This window comes from Rana temporaria, chromosome 7 (assembly GCF_905171775.1).
Source record: "Rana temporaria chromosome 7, aRanTem1.1, whole genome shotgun sequence".
Lineage (NCBI taxonomy): Eukaryota > Metazoa > Chordata > Amphibia > Anura > Ranidae > Rana > Rana temporaria.
Genome location: NC_053495.1, coordinates 88,333,189 through 88,356,536, shown reverse-complemented (window position 1 = coordinate 88,356,536; position 23,348 = coordinate 88,333,189). Strand labels below are relative to the sequence as shown.

General features: G+C 46.3%; 1 protein-coding gene across 1 annotated transcript in view; it reads left to right on the top strand.

Annotated features, from left to right (window-relative positions):
• FAM234B (family with sequence similarity 234 member B) overlaps positions 1 to 23,348 on the top strand; it is a 167,061-nt gene that overhangs the window by 89,904 nt on the left and 53,809 nt on the right. The window contains exon 7 of the mRNA XM_040359623.1: positions 13,119 to 13,266. Within this exon, the coding sequence (XP_040215557.1) occupies positions 13,119 to 13,266 (148 nt within the window). The remainder of the gene's footprint in view (positions 1 to 13,118; positions 13,267 to 23,348) is intronic.

Below are 23,348 nucleotides of genomic sequence, written 5' to 3'. Positions count from 1 at the left end.
TTGTGTCTCTGCAATTTTCATTCCGGGGGTAGAAAACTGGCAAGCGGACTATTTGAGTCACCAGCAGCTCTCTCCAGGAGTCTCCACCCCGATGTCTTTCAGGCAATATGCCAGAGATGGGGAACCCGGATGTAGACCTGCTAGCTTCCAGGTTCAACAGGAACCTGCGGATCGGATGCTCTAATAATTCCCTGGAATCAGTTCTCACTGATCTATGCATTTTCTCTGATCGCTCTTATACAAAGACTTCTTCGCAGGATCAAGAAGGAGGGAATTCCAGTAATCCTTGTGGCCCCAAATTGGCCCAGAAGGCCCTGGTACGCCGAGATCATAAAGATGGCAGTAGGAAACCTTGTAAGCTTCCGCTTCGTCACGACCTGCTGTCGCAGGGTCCAGTGTTCCATCCTTCCTTACAAAAGCCAAGTTTGACAGTCTGGCTACTGAGACCCACATTGTGAAGAAACAAGGGATCTCAGGTCCAGTTCTTTCTACACTCATTAATGCTAGAAAGCCAGCCTCCAGGCTTATCTACTATAGAGTCTGGAAGGCATATGTTTCCTGGTGTGAAACCAAGAAATGGAATCCTCAGAAGTATGACATAAGTAGGATTCTCGCATTTTGCCAGTTGGGAGTGGATATGAAATTAGCCCTTGGTACCATCAAGGGTCAAATATCGGCTCTATCAGTCTTCTTTCAAAGACCGATGGCATCTCATTCCCTAGTTCGGGCATTCATTAAGGGGTTACTGCGGATAAACCACCGGTCAAGTAAGTCTCCCTTGCGCCCATGGGATTTGAATTTTTGGTATTGTCAGTATTGCAAAAGCAAACTTTTTAGAACCTATTCGCCAGATTCCTTTAATTCTTTTAAGCAGGAAATAGGCCTTTTTGATCGCTATCTCTTTTGCTAAAATAGTATAATTTGCAGCTCTTTCTTGTAAAGAGCCTTATTTAATTTGTCACAAAGACAAAATTGTACTACAACCCCACCCTGCCTTTTTAACTAAGGTGGTGTCTGCTTTTCATTTTAAATCAAGACATTGTTCATTGCCTTTTTTTCCTGACCCCCCCCAGACGGCGGAGGAAAAGTTATTGAACTCTCTAGATGTAGTGAGAGCAGTAAAAGCGTATATGCAGGCAACCGCTCAGATACGCAAAACAGATGTTTTGTTTATTTTTCCAGATGGTCCCAAGAAGGGACAAGCGGCATCAAAATCCACCATCTCCAGGTGGATTCGATAAATAATTATTCAAGCTTATGGTTTAAAGAACAGGACTCCTCCTTTTTGTGATAAGGCACACTCTACCAGGGCGATAAGTGCTTCATGGGCAGTGCATCACCAGGCTTCGATGGCTCAGATCTGTAAAGCTGCAACTTGGTCTTCAGTCCACACATTTTCCAAATTCTATCAAATAGATGTAAAAGGACATGAGGATGCCGCATTTGGGCGAAGTGTGCTGCAGGCCGTAGCGGCCTGCTTGATCTGTGTCTCCCACCCTTCATTGAGCATTGCTCTGGGACGTCCCATTATGTAATGACTGGCTCTGTGTCCCGTGGTGTACGATAAAAGAAAACAGGATTTTTACAACAGCTTTCCTGTAAAATCCTTTTCTTGCAGTACACCACGGGACACAGAGGTCCCCCCTTCTTATGGGAACCTTTATTGCTTGCTACAAAACTGAGGTACTTCCCTGATTGGAGGGGTTATATGGCAGGGGACTGTCTGCAATTGGTTGTGCCAGTGTCCAATCACCGCTGGTGACCCTTAACCCATTATGTAATGACTGCCTTTGTGTCCCGTGGTGTACTCCAAGAACAGGATTTTGCAGGTAAGCTGTTATAAAAATCCTGTTTTTCTGATTTTAAATTGTTTGATTTTCTAATTGTTAGTGGGGTCAAATCGACTTGTCTTCAACAGCAATGATGAGACAATTCAAAGGTGCAGGTAATCTCTGGTTATGCAGAGAGACACAAAATGCTACCAGTAACCTGTCATTATAGTGCATGGGGCTGGCAGCTGCATCTAACCGCTGAGAGCCATAGTAGAAATTTCTGTTTCCTGCCTCTGCTATTCACACCGACCCTAATTGCTGGTGTGGATGTAGCCTAAGGCTGCTTTATTTTTCCTATTCATTACAGATAACTCAATTGTTTAACAAATGAACTATAATGACTAAATGAATGAAACTGAAAAGCTTTTTATTTGAAAGTTTTTTTTCTGTCCTCCAGCAGCCTGTACAGTGCTTTAACCACTTGCTTACTGGGCACATATACCCCCCTCCTGCCCAGGTGAAATTTCAGCTTCCGGCACTGCGTCGCTTTAACTGACAATTGCGCAGTCGTGCGACGTGGCTCCCAAACAAAATTGACATCCCTTTTTCCCCACAAGTAGAGCTTTCTTTTGGTGGCATTTGATCACCTCTGCGGTTTTTATTTTTTAAACAAAAATAGAGCAACAATTTTGAAAAAAAATCTATTTTTTACTTGTTGCTATAATAAATAGCCCAATTCCTTTTTTTTTCTCAGTCTAGGCCGATACGAATTCTACATATTTTTGGTAAAAAAAAAAAAAAAATGGCAATTATAGACTGGTTTGCGCAAAGGTTATAGCGCTTACAAAATAGGGGACAGAATATTTTTTTTTTACTAGTAATGGCCGTGATCTGCGATTTTTTTTTTATTTTTTTTTTTTTATTTTTTTTTTTATTGGGACTGCGACATTATGGCGGACACTTTTGACACATTTTTGGCACCATTCACATTTCTACTGCGATCAGTGCTATAAATATGCACTAACTACTGTATAAATGTGACTGGCAGGAAAGGGGTTAACACTAGGGGGTGAGGAAGGGGTTAAATGTGTACCCAGCATAGTGTTTCTAACTGTGTGGGGGAAGGGGACTGACTGGGGGAGGTGACCGATCTGTGTCCCTATGTACAAGGTCTGACAGAACGTGGATCTGTGTGTTTACACACAGATCCACGTCCTTGTCTGTGTAACCGCCGATCGCGGGTGCCAGGCGGACATCGCGGCCGCCAGGCACGCGCATCGGCATCTCATTGATGCGTCGGGCATGCGCGCAGTGGCTGGAGGCCGTATATAGGCGGCCTCCCGGCAATTGGGATCCACACTGTCGCCGTACAAAGTCGTACGGCCGGCAGCAAGTGGTTAAAGTATAAGTTCACCTTTTAGGAACATGTTACATGGTCCACCCGGGTGGAAAATGTAACATGTTACCAATGCTGCAGCCGCTGGCACCCTCCCTGTAGCAGCAGTATGGGAAAAAGTTTCATGTACTAGCTCCGCCCACACAGCCACATCATTCAGTGTGTGACATCCTTTGCGGTTGTCGGCTTGTAGTTCTCAGTGAAATACCAAGGCGCTGTGGAGCGCCGTGATAGTTCATTGATTTCTTCCTGTTCGTGTATCTGCCTGCTCATATAGGACCCGATCCCCACTGGAGTCCCGCGATCGCCCCCCCCCGGAGCTGAAGAACGGGGAGAGCTGTATGTAAACACAGCTTCCCCATTCTTCACTGTGGCGGCGTCATCGATCGTGTGATCCCTTTTATAGGGATACACAATCGATGACGTCACACCTACAGCCACACCCCCCTACAGTTAGAAACACATATTAGGTCAGTGGTTCTCAACCGTTCTAGTGCCGTGACCCCTTAATAAAATTTCCCAAGTTGTGGGGACCCCTAGCCGTAAAAAATTTCGTAGCGTGGAATGTGAGCACCCGAAGAACAAGTAATTTGCGCCCCTAACCCTTACATTTGTGAAGTATTAAAACCCCCTATGGTACATTTTAGTATGTACCACTCTTTGTTCTCCTTTCTTTTCCTTTTATCTCTCTATCCTAATTTTTTCTCTTTCTCCCCCCCCCCCCATCACTCAATCTAGCCGTTTTTCTTGCTCTCTCTCTTAATCTTTCGCTCCCTTTTTATTTGTTGTTTCCCCTCTTTTCCTTTGCTTTCCACATATTCTCTATTTTTATTCCTTCCCCTACTCCTTGGGGGTGGGAGAGTTGGGATGTTGTGAACTGAATGGGTGGCTGCAAAGAGGCTGAGTGGGCGGCTGTGGGCTCCAGGTACAGCCCTGTTGGGTGGCTGCAAAAGAGGTGCGGGCTTCAGGAACAGCCCAGAATTTGGTGACCCCTGACAAATCATCATTTGACCCCAAGGGGGTCCCGACCCCCAGGTTGAGAACCACTGTATTAGGTCATACATAACCCCTTCAGCGCCCCCTTGTGGTTAACTCCCAAACTGCAATTGTTATTTTCACAGTAAACAATGCATTTTAAACACATTTTTTGCTGTGAAAATGACAATGGTCCCAAAAATGTGTCAAAATTGTCCGAAGTGTCCGCCATAATGTCGCAGTCACGAAAAAAATCGCTGATCGCTGCCATTAATAAAAATGCAATAAAACTATCCCCTATTTTGTTAACGCTATACATTTTGCGCAAACCAACCGATAAATGCTTATTGCGATTTATTTTTTTACCAAAAATAGGTAGAAGAATACGTATCGCCCTAAACTGAGGAAAACATTTTTTTTTATATATTTTTGGGGGATATTTATTATAGCAAAAAGTAAAAAATATTGAATTTTCTGTTCAAATTTTTTATTGAAAATCAAAGCACAGAGTACAATAATAGTCATTCGTACAGTATCACATGAAAGAGTACATAATGGTACATATACAAAGAGGCAAATATTGTCCCGGAACAGAATTATAACATAACGTACATTTTTACATACACGGGGACATGGGTTGTCAATTACAACACAGAAAAATGAAAAGGACCTTTGAATTATAAAGAGGAAGTATAAAAGTAGATCCCTACCAGGAGAAGGGGAGGGAGGGAGAAGGGGAAGGGGAAGACAATGGGGAGGGTCCTATACCATCGGGGATATATCGTTCGAGGGGGTACTCTGCAGGTTGACCAGGGGTACAACGTTGTATATAATTAGGCAAGGGCTAGGAGCCTTGCCCAATGATGTACATATAGAACATTTCAGGAGAAAATACAGTGGAAAAGTAAAGAAGAAGAGTAAAAAGGGAAAAGGAAGAGAGATGGGAGGGAGGGAAGGGACCAAGAAGGTCAGTATAGGATGGGGAAAGGGTCGGCCGGGTCACATGAGCCCCAAAGTGCCATAATACAGTATGGTTAGAACTGCTTCAAACTTTTAAAATGTCAGCAGGGTCATATCAAATTCCGGGGGAAGAAAATGTTCCGCCCAGGGAGTCCAGGTCTTGTCATGTTGGACCATTCGGTCAAGAATCATAGCTTCTATTTTACTATGAATCATTGCCTGGGTTACCCTGTTTTTAACTTCTGCAATGTGTATGGTTGGAGTCTTCCAAGCTCTTGCAATGGATTGTTTGGCAGCCGTGGTCAGTTGGAGTAGAAGTTTTACCTGGGCCTTAGTGTAGTCTGGTTGAATGTGGTTTAAAAGAGCTAGGGATGGGTTAGGTAATATTGTATCATTCAGAAGGGTTGAGGCCATCTGGAATATCACAGCCCAAAACCGCTGTACTATCGGACAGGACCACCAGATATGCTCGTGCGTACCCCTCCCTCCACATCCACGGAAACAGACAGCTGGGTAGGAAGGTAAAAATTTGGAAATCCTAGCAGGAACCAAATACCACCGCATCAGAACCTTATAGTTGGCTTCAAGGGCCACAATATTTTGGGAAGAGGTTTTTGTACGGTTCCATATGGCTATCCAATCCTCCTTGTCCAATGATATCTGAAGGTCTTTAGACCATTGTGCAGCGTACAGGGGAAGGTCAGTAGAGTCAGCAGTGAAATGGGCATATAGACGGGAAATGATACCAGGGGCATGAGGATCTGACTGACAGATGTTTTCAAAACAGGACATACTGCCCAGAGAGGAACAGTCACCTATAATTGAGCGAACAAAATGGGCTATTTGTAGGTAGTGAAAACATTCCCTCGGGGGGAACTTAGCCAGAGTCTGTAAATCCGAGAATGATTTGAGAGATGTATCAGTAACAAGGTCGTTTATCCTGTGTAGTCCTGCCTGGAGCCAAAGATGAAACGAATTAGGCTCTATGTAGGCGGGATAAAAATGTGGATGGCCAAAAAAAGATAGTAGTGGAGCATGGGTGGACAGTAATCTAAAACGACTACGTAAGCTGTCCCAGAGTCTGAGTGAATGGCGAGTAACCGGATTATGGAGTGGGCTACGGGCCAGCGGGGGTAACCAGAGCAGATTGGAAATTAAAAGGGGATAAATGTCTATTGCTTCCAAGCTAACCCAAATAGGGGTTTCCGACGTAGCGTGGTATAGTGTAATTTGAGCAAGTTGCGCAGCTTGATAGTAACGAGAAAAATTTGGGATTCCCAGGCCTCCGCTAAGTTTTTCTCGCAAGAGAATAGACCTAGAAACTCGGGGCTTAACAGGGCCCCAAATATATTTAAAGACTCTAGACTGAATGACTCGGTGGAAATATGAGGGGACTGAAATAGGAAGGACTCTATACAAATAAAGCAGCTTTGGAAGCAGGGACATCTTTACAGCTGCCACTCGACCTAACCAAGAAACACAGAGCGGTTTCCAAGAGTCTAGTAGAGAGGTTAGATGTGACAACATAGGAAGGTAGTTGGAACTGTAGAGGGGAACCTGGGTCAGAAGTCAACTTAATGCCTAAATATGGAAGGGATTTGGTAGACCAAGCAAAAGGAAAGTACTCTTGTAGGTGGGTAACTTCAGAGAGGGGGAGAGACACATTGAGAGCCATAGATTTAGATTGATTCACCTCTAGACCGGAGACATTTGCGAATAGTTCGAGAATCCGTATGAGGTTTGGAAGTGAAATGCGGGGAGACGTGATAAATAAAAGGGCATCGTCTGCAAACAGACAAATTTTGTGGGAGGTAGAGGCCACCTCTAATCCCCTGACATCAGGACTAGATCTAATCAAGGCCGCCAAGGGTTCGATAGCTAAAGCGAATATTAAGGGGGATAGGGGGCACCCTTGTCTAGTACCCCTGCCTATCGGAAAGGTCTCTGAGCGGAAACCGGAATATTTAATATAGGCCTGGGGGTGATTATATAGGGAGTTTACCCACTGTAAAAAGTGTGGCCCGAAGCCCCAACGGGTTAAAATATAATTCAGGTAAGGCCAGGAGACCGTGTCAAAGGCCTTCCTGATATCAAGGGATAGCAAATGCATAGGGATTTTGCGCGTTCTAGCAAGATGTTGCAGAAGAACCACTCTTCTGATGTTATCACTGGCTTGTCTGCGTGGTATGAAACCGACCTGATCTTTATGGATCAGTTTTCCAATCAAGGGGTTAAGGCGCAGGGCCATGACTTTTGCCAGTAATTTAATGTCAAGATTTAGGAGTGAAATAGGTCGGAAGTTCGACCAAAGGGAGTTGTCTACATTGGGTTTAGGAATCATGGCTATGATGGCTGTCAATGTGTCCCGTCCGAAGGAGTGTTGTCGGAGTAAAGCATTGAAGGAGTTAGCAAGAAGAGGAGCAAGAGTACCGGCGAATTTCTTAAAGTAAGTGCCCGAGAGCCCATCAGGGCCAGGTCGTTTATGCGATTTAAGAGTTTTGATAGCGGCTAGTACCTCGTCTACCGTGATGGGTCTCTCTAGGCATTCACGATTTGAATCTGATAAGGTGGGTAAGGGAACATCTTGGAACAGGGCATCTGCAGTAGAGGGGGAGAAAGCGGATTGGGTATTATAAAGATCTTGTAGTCGTTTTCGGAATTCAGCTAGAACTTTTACAGGGTTACTAGTATAAGCATGCTTATCTATTCGTAGTCTAATCGCGACATAGTTCCGTTCCGGACGACGAAGGCGAAGGGCCAGAAAGGAATCTGGTTTGTTGGCTTTAGTATAGGCGGTGTGATTTGATCTACGAATGGCTTTGTCAGCTGATTCAGCCAGAGCTAAATCAAGTTCTGTCCTGGACTTTTCCATTTGGATTCTGTGGGCTTCGGTAGGAGAGGATTGGAATTGGAGGGAACAGTGGTGGAAGTCAGATTCTAGCTCAGCTAGTCTAATTTTTTTGTCACGGTTCAGATGGGTGGAAACTGAGATGCATTTTCCCCTGATAACTGGCTTATGGGCTTCCCAAAGGAGGACAGGGGAGATGTCGGGGATGGCATTATGTTTCAAGTAGTCAGCTAAAGCAATTTGGATGTCAAAACAATAAGATTGATTAGTGAGGTGGGCTTCATTGATACACCATGTACGGTCTTTGGACAAAGGAATTAGGGAGGATACGGTAGTAAGCACTGCACAATGGTCGGACCAAGAGATAGGTTGGATTACAGATTGGAGCAATATGGGGGAGGAGGCAACCGAGATAAAAATATGGTCAATTCTAGAAAATGACTTGTGCGGATACGAGTAAAAGTTTCCGAAAATGTAGAGAGGGGGAATAATGATCAGGAGCATAGGGTGATTTGTCTAGGTGCGGTTGTAGAACTGAGTTAGAGTCTCCACAGAGGAACAGTGTCCCTCTACAGTGAGTCCGTACCACTTGTATTAGATGAGAGAAGAAGGGGTTTGGGTTCACATTCGGGGCATAATAAGAAACCAAGGTGGTTTCAATATCCTGGAGAAGGCCCACTAGTATAATGTAGCGGCCTTCTGGGTCCTTGATTTCAGAGTTTACAATAAAGGGGAGAGTGTGGTGTAGTGCAATCAAGACACCATGGTGTTTCGTGGAGGCTGAGGCAGTATGCACCTGAGGATATCGTGAGCTAAAAAATTTGGGGGTGGTGCAAGCTGAAAAATGTGTTTCTTGAAGAGCCACTATACCTGCTTTTAGGGTAGCAAAAGTCTGGAAGGCCTTGACTCTCTTGTTAGGTGAGTTGAGACCTTTAACGTTTAGTGAGAGCACATTCAAGGGGGCCATTTAGGAGCAGTTGTAGGATAGCTCGATGAGACCATCAGGGCCACGCGACCCAGCCGACCTGAGGAAAAGAAAAGAAAGAGAGGGAAAAAGAAACAAAAAAGGGGAGAAAAGAGAAATCGTGTAGGGCAAGTAAGTAGACATAAGGAAGGGGAAGAGCGTAACTCTATCGCCCGACTAAATAGTACACCAACACAGGGGCAAGCCAGCTGGCCCGTGGGTGGGTGAACCGTGGAAAGGGGGGAGCAGTGACGACTCTCCGCCACACATGGGAGATACATAGTACATTACAAAAATCAGGTTGTAATAGACAGTCTAGTAAAGAAAAACTCTATGTTCAGCATCACGTTTCTGCAAATAGGACTAGAATTTCAGTGTTGATAACAGCAAAACTAACAGGGCTAAATATAGCCGCTTAACTTGTTCAAAAATTTTAAAGGAAGCCCAAGTAGGGGGAATCCCTAGGAGTGTAGTAAACAACATAAGAAGCAAAAATCATGGGGGGGGGGGGCGTATACTAGGGAAGGAAAGGAAAGGGAAAGTAAGATGACTGGGAGGGAAGGGGAAGGAACAACAAAAAGGAAAATTAGGGAATGGTAAGGAGAGATGGAAGGAGGGGAGGAAATAGAAAGGGAGGTTGGGTAAGGGGGGGAAAAAGAGAGGGAGAGTGGAGGGGTATGGGGCGAAGTGGAGGAGAGTAATGGGGGAAGGGTCAGGGAAGGGAGGGGGAGGAGAGAGGGCTTCTAAAGGGAGAGGGGGGGTTAAAGTGCATATAGCAGCAGCAAGACAACATTCTCCCACCCTCAATACTATAGATATTATCTAAAGTTATCTATGTCACATAACAGTCATGGATCAATGTCAGCCCGCATCCAATGGAGTACGGGCGGAGATCAACCCAGTTACATCCTAAATGTCAATCACTTTGATTGAGTTAGAGAGCAGGGAGGAATAAATCCACTCAGACTGTCTGTGATAACACCGTTATATAAGGAACAAAATAAACAAAAAAAAAAGAAATTTAAACGAAAAGTAAACATTAGAAAAGTGTAGAACTGGACTTTAGCAACCTCCGGGGGTGACAGTGGATTGTAATAATCCCCTCAGTGTGGAGGGATGGAGCTAAAGCAGGCAGGCCCCGGGTGTCTCAGATGAGGGAACGACCGTAGGTAAAGCGAGATGGAGCAAAAGTTCCATGTGATTCGATCGTTTCCGCCGGGAAGGCCATCTGCGACACCAAGGGGGCACTGTAGAAATCTGCAAAAAGAAAAAGTTAGATGGATAAACTCAGCGAGGTGAGTGTAGTTGTCGGCCAGGCAAACCGGATTTTGGGGTATGGGCCGGGGTTCCTTTCCGCACGGAGGACGGACCCGGGTGAGGTCTTTGTGGGGTGGATCCATATTGACGAGCAGCGTCGCGAGCTGGTGTACGGGGTAAGTTAGTCTCTGAAATTTGTGCAGGAGCGGCCAGGTGAAGTGATTCCAAGAGACGTTGAAGGGAGTCCGGAGTTGTACATGAGTGTTGTTGACCCAGGTAGGAGAACTGCAAAGCAAAAGGAAAGCGCCAGGTGTATTTCAAGTGGTTTTGCATTAGCACCTGTAGCTGTGGTTTCATGGCGCGTCGTTTAGCGATGGTAAGGGGAGCCAGGTCAGAAAAGAGCTGGTAAGTATGGCCCTGAAATAAGAGAGTGTCTTTATTGCGGGCAGCAGCAAGTAGCTGTTCTTTAGTGCGGAAGAAGTGCAGTTTAACTATGATGTCCCGAGGGGGACCATCCTGTTGGCGTCGGGTGAGAGCCCTGTGGATTCGATCGAATTCCAATCGTTCGATCGGTATAGAGGATGCTGAGAGTTCTTGGAATAAGGCCGTAGAAAAAGATTGCAGGTCGTCAATAGTCTCAGGGATACCACGGATGCGTAGATTCGATCTGCGGGAGCGATTTTCCGCATCCTCTAAACGTGAGAGGAGTGTAGCATTTTCATCACGCAAGGCTGCCTGCTCTTGGGCCTGTTCTTGTAAGGTGAGTTCCAAGTCGTCTACCCTGGTCTCTAGGTCAGATGTCCTCTGGCCTAGTTCTCTGATTTCACGGGATAGTCTGTTGGTAATTTGGTCTGACGTGACTTTAAGGGCCTTTTGTAACATGGATTCCATGTGTCTGAGAAAGTCTGATTGAGACATACCTGGTGCCGGATGGGTAGGGGAACCGCTGGTGTAAGATTCCGCGCAGTCTTCTTCCCCACTATCAGCCTGTGCAGATTCGTCCGGGGATGCGGCCTGTTGTCTGGCTAAGGCCTTCGCCGCCATTTTGGAGGAGGCGCGGGCCAGAGCTTCTTTGATAGGTTTCGGCTTCATTTTGCCGCGGTGACCGGTTAAAACCATCCCGGATGGATCGGTGCCTATTCCGGAGGGGAGTGCTCGAAAGAACGGGGTTGCAGATCGGTCCAGAACGCTAATTAAGTCCCGATGATGTGGCGGAGGGTGCGGAGCTCTAACGGGACACGTCCTCCATCGTGAGCCTCGCGCATGCGCCAAAAATATTGAATTTTATTCAAAATTGTCGCTCTATTTTTGTTTATAGCGCAAAAAAAAAAAAATCGCAGAGGTGATCAAATACCACCAAAAGAAAGCTCTATTTGTGGGAAAAAAGTACGCCAATTTTTTTGGGGAGCCACGTCGCAAAGCGACGCAGTGCCGAATCGCAAAACGTGGCCGGGGCCTTTAGCTGCCTAAATGTCCGGGTCTTAAGTGGTTAAAAAACGATTAAAAATAGATAAAAATCAATCATATAATGTACCTGTAGTTTCGTTTTTGCATGTTTCCTGCTTCTCTGCTGTACAGAGCCACAGAGCCAATACAGGGCAGTTTGGAAAACGAAACTGATTGGTGCTGTGGAGTGTTGGACACACAGTAATCGCACCTCCTTGATTAGTGACCACAGAGAGAAAGCTCCCAGTACTGTGGTTATCAGGAAACAGACAACCAGGAAGTGTGGAGATCAGAGAAGAATTACAGCAACTTGAGAGCAAAAACGTACAATGAGGACATGAAAACAGCACTGCATTAAGGTAAAGGAAGCTATTAAGATACAAAAAAAATTCCTTTACAAACCCTTTAAGTATCAGCCCTGGGCACGCTATAGCCTGACACTGAGACTTGGCCATTTCAGCAGGGGTAGGATGAATTTTGATCCATGTATGGGCAGACTAGAACATTTTCTTTTCTCTCGATTGGAGCCGCCAGCAGGGCTGATCAGTATATTCAATGATAGGGAAGTCTCTTTACCTTCAGAATACAAAAGCTCAGTGGGAGGGATTGCCCCACCCACACTGAGTGTGTGGATGGGGGAATCAACAATTTTTAATTTGTTTACCTGCTGGTTGAATGTAAAAAATGACTCGGGTACGGCCAGTCTAAGGCTGTGTTCTGACAACACTGAAAGGTATGAGGTTCTCACAAATGCTCATTTCTGACCAGTTCTCTTTTAAAAGCGTTCTTATAATATTTCCCCTATATAATATTTGAACGTTTTTCTGTTGTATTAAATCACACTTTTCACAATGATTTTCTTTACTGTGTCCTAACTCCTCAGAATTTCAGAATTCAGAATTTCATTGTTGTGATGAGTCATCTACTGACTTATGGTGCCTCCTAGATTATCAGATAAAAAGGCTGCAGTTTCTTTAGACTGATTCTCTGTCATGCATAGTCTGTCACAAGATAGTTATTTAAATCTCAGAATCGAAGTAGAACATTTCCTGAAAATTATAGATTAACGCATCTTTATCCTGGCAACGCAGTGGGCAGGGGTCTGCTCAAAACCTGGATCTGGCCAGCTGTCAACATCTTTAACAAAGCGCCAGTGGAAGAATCTGTTGTGATCTGATCAGAGTTTACCTCATTGCATCTGTGTTAAGTCAAAATATTAAAGTGGATTTGCTCACCCCCAAGCTAAAGTTGTGATAATTTGGTAAAGCGGTTGTGCTTGCTGCTAGGTCTTTGAGTTTCTTGTTTATGAGCATCCCATTGCCCACAAGAGCTTGGGTGAGGTAAACTCTGTTGGCGCCAATTGGATATATTTGGTGGACCCTTTTAAGCACGTGCATGCAAAAGGTAAACCGCAGAGAACAGAAACAATCAATCATTTGAACATATCAAATGTCACTTTGCTGATTTAAGGTTATTCCATTTCATGTTTCTTATTTGTAGCCAGATCTTGGTTTCCTTTTGGTGTCCGGTCTTACTGGAAAGCCTTTGGGTGGAATAGTAAAATACAACAGGATGGGAGAAGGAAAGGTTATAGACCCTCAGGCATACTACACAAGTCAAGGGGCTATTTACATTCTTTTTGGGTTTGGTAAGTAAACTTCTCTATCTAATGACACTTTGTCAGTAAAATATAATGTATGGATGCTTATAAAATATACCATTTGATTTACTTATTCATTCTTGCTGGATTGGAGGATATTATGAGCAAGTTTTTATTTTTGAAAACTAAATAAAATTGAGGGTTGGTTATCTTCATCATCCATTCAGAATTCGGTCCTCGTTTTCATCTACACAGAAGAAATGAAGCGTAGAATACCTCATAGTAGATCAGTGTGAGAAACTGATTTTCTTTATTGTACATTACGGGACACAGAGTTAGGCTAATATTCATTACCTACTGGGTTATACGCCATTGCTAGGTGAATGGACACTGGTTGACAAACGGGAAGTCCGCCCCTATATAACCCCTCCCATACAGGAAATATTTTTTTCTTTTTGCCAGTGTCTGCAAGGTGGATGGGCACGTTTTTATTTGAGCTGTCTGAAGCTCCAGGTCTTTAGTCTTAAAACGGTTCTTAAATGAATCAAGGGATTGACCAAGCAAATCCATTTGAAAAAAAGCTTGTATGCTTAAATGGTAACCGAGCCTCGCAAAGAAGACGCAATGATCCTGCAAGGGTTTGCCTGTAACGCGACCTTCGGCTGTTGAACCCTGCATAGTGGAATCCTGGACACCACAGAGCTAAGGCATTCCTGCTGGGTGCTGTACAGGTCCAAGGGAGTGGACCCTAAAACTCAAAGTGTACCCAGTCCATGAAGGTCCCCAAGTGATGGAACCCATTGTGATTGGTGAAGATAGGGCTCTTATTTTCTAAGGCTGCCCTGCGCCTGGACGGGTAAGTGAAACCCCCTTATTTACTTATTGTGGGGTGCCCCAGTGATTGTAACAATCAGTCAAGCTAGCTGAGGGCTAGACACCTGTGTGTGGTGGCCACAGGGGGGAGTTTTTGGGCTAGCTGTGGGTGTTAGCAAAGAGTACCTTTTTTTTTTTTTTTCCTGTCGTTGTCTTGGCTGTTTTTTCCTTAATGGATGGTCCGCACATGAGGGTGCGCCATTGCACATCTTGGCGCATGTGCGTTTGTCAGAGTGCACGAGTATTCGCCGCTGTTGGCGGCCATTGCACACATGTAGATGTACATGTAGAAAGGCACAAGAGCAGGTACAAACACAATCCTAGTGTAACAGGTGTGATACAGCACATCAATAACATAAAATCAATTATTCAACAGTCAACAGCATTCATATGAAAAGAAGAAGATTGCCTAAGCTGTGTCATGGAATCTGGATTCACTATCTCTGTTCGGTGGGGGAGATAGAACAGCTAACAAGGTTTAAGAACCAATACGGGTCTTCCCTATTCCCGCACACCCTACGGGGAGCTATCTGTGGGCGGAGGGAAGCCCTAGGAAAGGGGTGGCCAACCTTTTGAAGAGCGAGGGCCACCTAAGCGACGTGGTAACCGGTCGCGGGCCACAATGGGCGGAGCGGGGGAATGGCAGCCCACTTTACTCTATAGAGCCCACTCTACTTTTTTTTTGTGGGTCGGATTGGAGGTAGGCGTTTGTAAACGGACACAAGTCCATTTATATCTGCTACTCCTTAGAGGTGAATGGAGGGTCTGATTGGGTCGGACTTACCGTGTGAAAGGGGCCTATGGCTCAGTGTAGGTAACCCTCAGGTGCACTGCTCTGCACCTGCGGATCATTTTGAAAGCAGCCCAGTAACCACTGCAGAACAGATCTGCCCATATATACACTGTGATTTTAGTAATAAATTTACCTTTTAATAACCGTATTATATTCTATTCCGTCCCAGAGCAGGAGGTCGCGGGCCACATCAGAGGGCTCAGCGGGCCACTGGTTGGGCACCCCTGCCCTAGGAAGATCAATAGGTCCAGTTGTCAGATATGGTTCAACATAGGGAAAGAAATAAAAGGGGAGAACAAGAGGGCGAAAAGAAGGGGGGGGGGGAACGGGGTGAAGGAGGAAGGCTGGATGTGGCCATAGGTGATATAATCAGTTCAGAAACCAGACACCTGATCGGGAACTGTGGGGAAGTCAGTAGGAGCAGATAGGTCCGCGGGGCCCAGGGACTCTCTGTAGTGAGTCCAGCAGGCCCAGGTGTCCCTAAACTTGTCGTGGTTGTCCTTGGCTCGATCAATAAGTTGTTCCATTTCCTCAATTTTATTGACTTGGCTATGCCAATCTGTCACAGTGGGTGCTGTAGTGGACTTCCACCATAATAGGACACATTGGGTGGCTGCGTTAATGAGGTGAAGCGCTAGCGATTTATGATATTGCGATTTTGGCAGGGATGTGTGATGCAGAAGGTACTGTGCCGGGGTAAATTCAATGTAGTAAGTGGTAATTTTTACAATGAGATCATGTACCCCTTTCCAGAACGGTTGTATCAAGGGACAGTCCCACCAAATGTGGAGAAGCAAGCCCGTATCCAAGCCACATCTGCAGCATTTCGAGGGAACGGTCGGGAAAATTTTATGCAGTCTGTCAGGAGTCCGATACCACCGAGAGCAAAGTTTAAACCTGTTTTCTTGGGCTGATACGTTAATGGACCCCGTGTGTGTGTGTGTGTGTGTGTGTGTTCCCATATACAGTCCCAATCATCGTCAGACAAGACTACGGACAAATCCATGTTTCAGGATGATCGGATCGTAGCATTGGAGGTCGTATTGGAAATCGGCAACGAATACAAAGAGGAAATCTGGTGGCGTTGGGGTTCCCGAGAACTGCAAATGCGCTCTAGAGGGGTAAGGTCTCTGGACCAGAGCGAGGGTGTTGGGGTACTGTTGAAGAAATGTCTAATTTGTAAGAATTTAAAGAACGGGAAGGCTAGATGTGGAAAGGCAGTGGTCATCTCCGAAGGGGTGAGGAGAGTGCCATTGTGGAAGAATTGACGAGCCCGCACCTGTATGGAGTCTGGATCTGCCGTCGGGTCAATCATGGCTATGTTAGGTGGAAAGTCTGGGTTATGGCGTGGAGGCGTCATAGGTCCTGGAGAGGGGGTGAATTTGAGAGAACCGCATACTGCCCTAAAGTTCAGAATGGTAGGTCCAATTAAAGGATGGTCTAAGCATGGTCTAGGGATCGAATGTGAGTCAACCCACGGGAGGTGAGCGATAGGAAATCTAAGGAATGCGCTCTCCACGCTAACCCAAAACTTGTTACACTTATGAAGGTGCCAGTCTACAATTCTTGTGAGCTGGCAGGCTTTGTGGTAAAGAGCTACATCTGGTAAACCAAGTCCCCCCTTTAGTTTCGGAAGGATCAGTTTTTCCCAGCTTAGTCTTGGGGAGCGGCCAGACCAAAGGAAGGTCCTACAGCATTTCTTAAAAGCAGTAAAAAAGGATTGTGGGAGCTTGATCGGGATTGCCTGTAAGAGATATAAAATCCTAGGGAGGACGTTCCTCTTTAGTACTGCCGCTCTACCAAACCAGGAAAAGTGACCCCTATTCCAACTAAGCAACTCCTCTTTGATGACTTGGAGGGCCGGCAGAAAATTAATAGCATAGAGGTCTTTCAAATCAGAGGGGATCTTAATGACCAGATAGGTGATACTTTGAGTTTTCCATCGGAACGGGCAGTTTTGCTCAGAGGGAGACTAGCGACTTGGGGGAGGGTCACATTCAGTGCTGTAGGCTTGCTAAAGTTTATCTGGAGGTTAGAAAGTAATTTAAACAACTGGAAATCCTTAAGGAGATTGGGGATCGTGGCGATTGGGTCAGAGAGGAACAAAAGAATATCATCCGCGTATGCGGCTATCTTACACCATTTACCTTGAACATCAGTACCCTTGATGGTCGGGTTTTTACGCAGCCTGCAAAGCAACGGTTCCATCGTGAGAACAAAGATAATGGGGGATAAAGGACAACCCTATCGGGTTCCATGCCTTATGGAGACGGCGCTTGACATTTGGCCGTTCACTCTGATTCTGGCAGTAGGGACAGAGTATAATGCCAGTATCATCTGGATAATGCGGGTCGGGAGTCCCAATTTGCAGAGAACTGCTGCCATGTAGTCCCAGGCCACTCTGTCAAACGCCTTCTCAGTGTCTAGGGATAGAAAGAACCCTTTATTCTGCGAAGACGTCAACCAGTGATGAATATTAATAGCCTTGGTGGTGTTGTCCCTGGCTTCCCTCCCAGAAACAAAACCAACTTGATCAACCGAAATAACATTGGGGAGGAGAGGCAGTAAACGGTTCGCCAGGATTTTAGCATAGAGTTTCACGTCGACATTGAGCAGAGAGATCGGACGGTAGTTCGAGACCAACGTAGCGTCTTTACCCGGTTTAGGGATCAGGGAGATATGGGGCTCAAGCAGGTCTTTGTTGTGAGGGACGGAGTTCGGGAGGTCATTATAGGCTGTCAAAAATTTCGGGATCAATATGTCGGCGAAGGTCTTATAGTAGCTAGCCGGCAGGCCATCCGGGCCCAGGCTCTTCCCTGCCTTCAGTTGCTTTAAAGCCAGGAGGGCTTCTTCTGTCGTGATGGGTGAGTCTAAGTGTGATATGTCTTCAAGGGGGGTAATGACAGGACCATAGTCCGTCAAAAAGTCATTAATAAGTGTTATCCTATCAGGGGTGGACGGAGACAATGCGGGTGCGGGCAGGTTGTAGAGGTCAGAGAAATATTGCACAAAATGGTTCGCAATATCCTCGGTGTTCGTGACCGTGCCCCCTGACAGGGAAGTTATAGTATGTACAGGGAGTGCAGAATTATTAGGCAAATTAGTATTTTGACCACATCATCCTCTTTATGCATGTTGTCTTACTCCAAGCTGTATAGGCTCGAAAGCCTACTACCAATTAAGCATATTAGGTGATGTGCATCTCTGTAATGAGAAGGTGTGTGGTCTAATAACATCAACACCCTATATCAGGTGTGCATAATTATTAGTCAACTTCCTTTCCTTTGGCAAAATGGGTCAAAAGAAGGACTTGACAGGCTCAGAAAAGTCAAAAATAGTGAGATATCTTGCAGAGGGATGCAGCACTCTTAAAATTGCAAAGCTTCTGAAGAGTGATCATCGAACAATCAAGCGTTTCATTCAAAATAGTCAACAGGGTCGCAAGAAGCGTGTGGAAAAACCAAGGCGCAAAATAACTGCCCATGAACTGAGAAAAGTCAAGCGTGCAGCTGCCAAGATGCCACTTGCCACCAGTTTGGCCATATTTCAGAGCTGCAACATCACTGGAGTGCCCAAAAGCACAAGGTGTGCAATACTCAGAGACATGGCCAAGGTAAGAAAGGCTGAAAGACGACGACCACTGAACAAGACACAAGCTGAAACGTCAAGACTGGGCCAAGAAATATCTCCAGAATGATTTTTCTAAGGTTTTATGGACTGCTGAAATGAGAGTGAGTCTTGATGGGCCAGATGGATGGGCCCGTGGCTGGATTGGTAAAGGGCAGAGAGCTCCAGTCCGACTCAGACGCCAGCAAGGTGGAGGTGGAGTACTGGTTTGGGCTGGTATCATCAAAGATGAGCTTGTGGGGGCTTTTCGGATTGAGGATGGAGTCAAGCTCAACTCCTAGTCCTACTGCCAGTTTCTGGAAGACACCTTCTTCAAGCAGTGGTACAGGAAGAAGTCTGCATCCTTCAAGAAAAACATGATTTTCATGCAGGACAATGCTCCATCACACGCGTCCAAGTACTCCACAGCGTGGCTGGCAAGAAAGGGTATAAAAGAAGAAAAACTAATTACATGGCCTCCTTGTTCACCTGATCTGAACCCCATTGAGAACCTGTGGTCCATCATCAAATGTGAGATTTACAAGGAGGGAAAACAGTACACCTCTCTGAACAGTGTCTGGGAGGCTGTGGTTGCTGCTGCACGCAATGTTGATGGTGAACAGATCAAAACACTGACAGAATCCATGGATGGCAGGCTTTTGAGTGTCCTTGCAAAGAAAGGTGGCTATATTGGTCACTGATTTGTTTTTGTTTTGTTTTTGAATGTCAGAAATGTATATTTGTGAATGTTGAGATGTTATATTGGTTTCACTGGTAAAAATAAATAATTGAAATGGGTATATATTTTTTTTTGTTAAGTTGCCTAATAATTATGCACAGTAATAGTCACCTGCACACACAGATATCCCCCTTAAATAGCTAAAACTAAAAACAAACTAAAAACTACTTCCAAAAATATTCAGCTTTGATATTAATGAGTTTTTTGGGTTCATTGAGAACATGATTGTTGTTCAATAATAAAATTAATCCTCAAAAATACAACTTGCCTAATAATTCTGCACTCCCTGTATAGTGTGAGACGACTTCTAAGAGTTTCCCTGCCTTATTCCCTAATTCATAGAACAGCTTATTAGTGAGGGTGTATTTGCGTTTCAGTGTCGTCTGGATTTCCTCTAGGAGCTCTTCCCGTGCTTTCAAAAGTTCAGCGTGCGTTTGATTCGCCAGTGTGAGCTTGTGTACGCGTTCAAGTGTTTTGACCCGTTCAGACAGTTCCGCTAAACGTGCTTTCCTAAGTTTGTTGCGCTTGGCTAGCAGAGAAATAAACTCCCCCCTGACTACACACTTGTGAGCTGCCCAGATCATGGTTGGGGAGGATTCGTCAACGGTGTTCTCGGCAAAGTAGCATGAAAGGGCTTCAGACACCTGCCTAGAGTTCTCTGCGTCGAGTAGCAGGGAGTCGTCTAACCTCCAGATCATAGATTTGGTGTGCTGCGAGGGGATCGTCAAGGACATAGTGATTGGGTGGTGGTCTGAAAACAGCATGGGTTCGATAGTAGCGTCCGAGAGCAAAGTGAGATCATTCAGCGTGAGAAAGAAATGATCAATTCTGGAATATTTCTTGTGCAGAAGTACGTGAAATCTTTTACGTTCGGTATAGCGTACGCCGCGTATCGTGCAGTGTCAGCGTAGCCAATTGTGACTTTATCGCACGCAGTGCTCTATACGTCAGGCAAGTGGAACCGGTAGACGTGTCAAGGGAAGGCGTTAAGGGGACATTGAAATCACCACCAACAACAAGCGTGCCCGATTGGAAGGCAGTTAATTGAAAAAATACTTTACGGAAAGAGGGGACTTGCTGCGAGTTCAGGGCGTAGACATTCGCGATCCTGAATGGCAAGTCATGTAGTGTGCCTTTTAAGAAAGAGGTATCTACCCTGTGGGTCCCGTTGGATGTCAGTGACCTGAAAAGGGCAGTGTCTCGAAATCAGGATGGACACCCCTTTTGATTTGGCAGTGTCGTTGGAAGCATGATAAACAGACGGGAAATTACGGTCATAACATTTAGGAACGCCGTCAGACCTAAAATGGGTCTGCTGGAGTACAGCGATATGTGGTTTCTCCTACCAGAGTGTGTAGAGGAGACGAGAGTGTTTTTCAGGGGTGTTGAGACCGCGCATATTCAGGGAATGTAGTTTAAGTCGTGTAGAGGGTCGTCCGTCAGTCAGGTCATTGGGTGACATAGTGCCAGTACCCATCATCGAGCGTGGCATGAGTGGGGGAAAAAGCTCCGGCAAGGGTAGAAATCAGGGAGAAGGGGGGGGGGTGTGTAAGTAGAGACACAGAAACTCAAGGGGGAGGGGTACTTATAGGCCTACTAACTAAGGTAACCGTTTAAGCGGTAGGACGTCGTCCACTCACTAAAGTACAGAGCGCACAGGGCCCCCGCACTCCAGAAGGAGTATTGGAGCCTCAGTACACCACTGTTTGGGGGTTGACCAGGGCCCAGACAGACCAACCAAAAACAGCAAAACAATATAAAACAAAAAAGTTCAGAGCAGTATAAAATATAGAAGTAGCATAGAGCCACCCCAGAACGGACTCTATGATGTCAACACAACATGGGGAGGTGAACCCCTATAAACTAAGCATAACTTGAGGGGATACATATCGACTAGAAGCAACAGAATAAATTAGAATTTCGGTGTGCCATGAGGCGCAGAGACCCCAAAGGGACAATGGAAAAGTATAGCATGGTCTTTCCACTTCCACTCTCCGATGCCCACAGGAACCAGCCACCATCTACAACAGGATGATAAACGCTCAGGCTGAGCAAGACAACACGGCAAAGGGATGCTAGCAACCCCAGACCGCCCTGCGACGCAGAAGAGAGTGGAGAGGAAGGGCCCTAAAATCGGAGCACCTCTGTCTAACTTTATCTGGGATTAAAATCCTAAGCACCGAATAAGTAGTTGAGAACAGGGAGATTGACCAACCGGGCGGATAGCTGTCCATCAGAGGAGCAGGATGAAACATGGACCGCTACCCGGCTGGCCAATGACAGAACTAGCAAGTGATCCACATACCACTACATTCGTTCTTAGCGCTCCGCGTAATGGAGGATTTTCGGTGCTGCAACAAAAAAGGTTAATAAGTCGTAAAGCAGGTGTCAGTCTCCGAGGGGGCATCCTGGACAAGTTGGCGAGCAGAAACAAAGTCCCCTTGCATGATCCACTAGGTCACAGCCGAGTGGGAGAGTCAGGAGACAGTCGGTACTGGCGAAGGTTGGAGTATGGGCCAGAGATCCGGCTTGCCAACTGTTCGATAATCAGGCCATGCAGAGTAAGCTGGCGGAAAGACTGAAGATGACCAGAGCAGCGAGGGAGGAGAGTCGGCAGCAGCTTCGCAACGTGACATGGTCCGGGGCACCACACACTAAAGAACAAGGGTGAGGCCGAGCACTAAATTTCTCCATCTGTGTGCTGGAGCACAAACACCTTGCCGAACTGCTGTGATAACAGACCACCAGGGGTGGGACGTGCATAAATCCATGACAAGGCCATCACTGCAGGCAAAGAGGAGTGACTCTTCGGCTAGCCACTCAGGTTACGTGTTGCACGTAGGCGTGACAGGATCGGCAGTGACGAGTCCGCACTGAGCAGATTGGGTATTGTAGTACCAGGAGGAGTCTATACACAGCACCAAAACATGAAGTGTCAATGTGTAAGACCGCCATTTCGTGAGGAGAAAAATAAAAATCAACAGTTTCACCATAGCGTGCTCGCGGATTCAAGTGAAAAAAACGGCTCACACAGTAGAGACAAAATAAAACAACGTCAATGCACAGAAGATTATGTGATGACCTGTGTGACGGGGGAAAGTCTCAAAACATGTACCTGCTCTTGTTTGACTAATAGTCTCTCCGAGCTCGTCTGGCGCCAGGGGAGGCAGAGGGATCGCAGTCATCTCTATAGCTATGAAGGCTGGGGGGGGGGTACTTTCAGTTGGAAGGGGATCTCCTCCTGCGGAAGCGAGTAGTTTGGGTCTCCATAGGCACCTCCTGGGGTTTGCCCCATCTGCCAACTGACCGACGGTATGGGGCGTACCAGTCCGGGACCGAAACAAGCGGCAAACCCAAGGTTTCGCAGAAGCGGGGCAGGTCCTCCGGGACCCTAAGCAAGTCATTGCGGCCCTGATGAGAGGCAGCTAGGCAAAAGGGGAACTTCCACTTGTAGCTGATGTCCTTAGCTCTGAGGGCATCCAACAATGGCTTAAGGTCACGACGGTGCTGGAGGGTGATCCCCGAGAGATCCTGGTATATTTAAATCGGGGCTCCGTCATGCATGAGCTGTTGGCCTCTCGCCTGTTTCAGGATGTCCTCTTTAAGCCTGAAATCCAAGAGGCAGCACACCACATCCCTGTGGGGGTCAGTGTCTCTTCCCCTGGGGCGGAGGGCACGATGAATTCTCTCCATAGCAATGGTCGACTGCGGCGGCCTGCCGATGGCGCCATTAAAGATAGCAGTTACCTCTTGTTGTATAAGGTCCCCCTCGACAGATTCAGGTAACCCTCTCACCCTCGGGTTACGGCGTCGGCCTTGGTTGTCTAAATCCTCCAGGTGGTGATTTACATCCCGAAGCTGGAGGCTATGGTCATCGATTTTTCCTGGTGGAGCGTTGTAGAACATGGTCCTCCAGTGCTCTTTCGGTGCTCGAGACCCTGTCTGTGAGGGAGCGAATGTCAATCCGCAATTCGGCAATGGCAGCTGAGAGAGTATCTTTTATGTCCGTCGCGATGGCTCTCAGGTCTAATATGTTCAGCTGTGGCAACGAGGAGGAATCCGCTCCGCCCTGGCTCGGGGCCGGTGGAGGCGAGAGGACAGCCTGGGGTGCCGTCAACA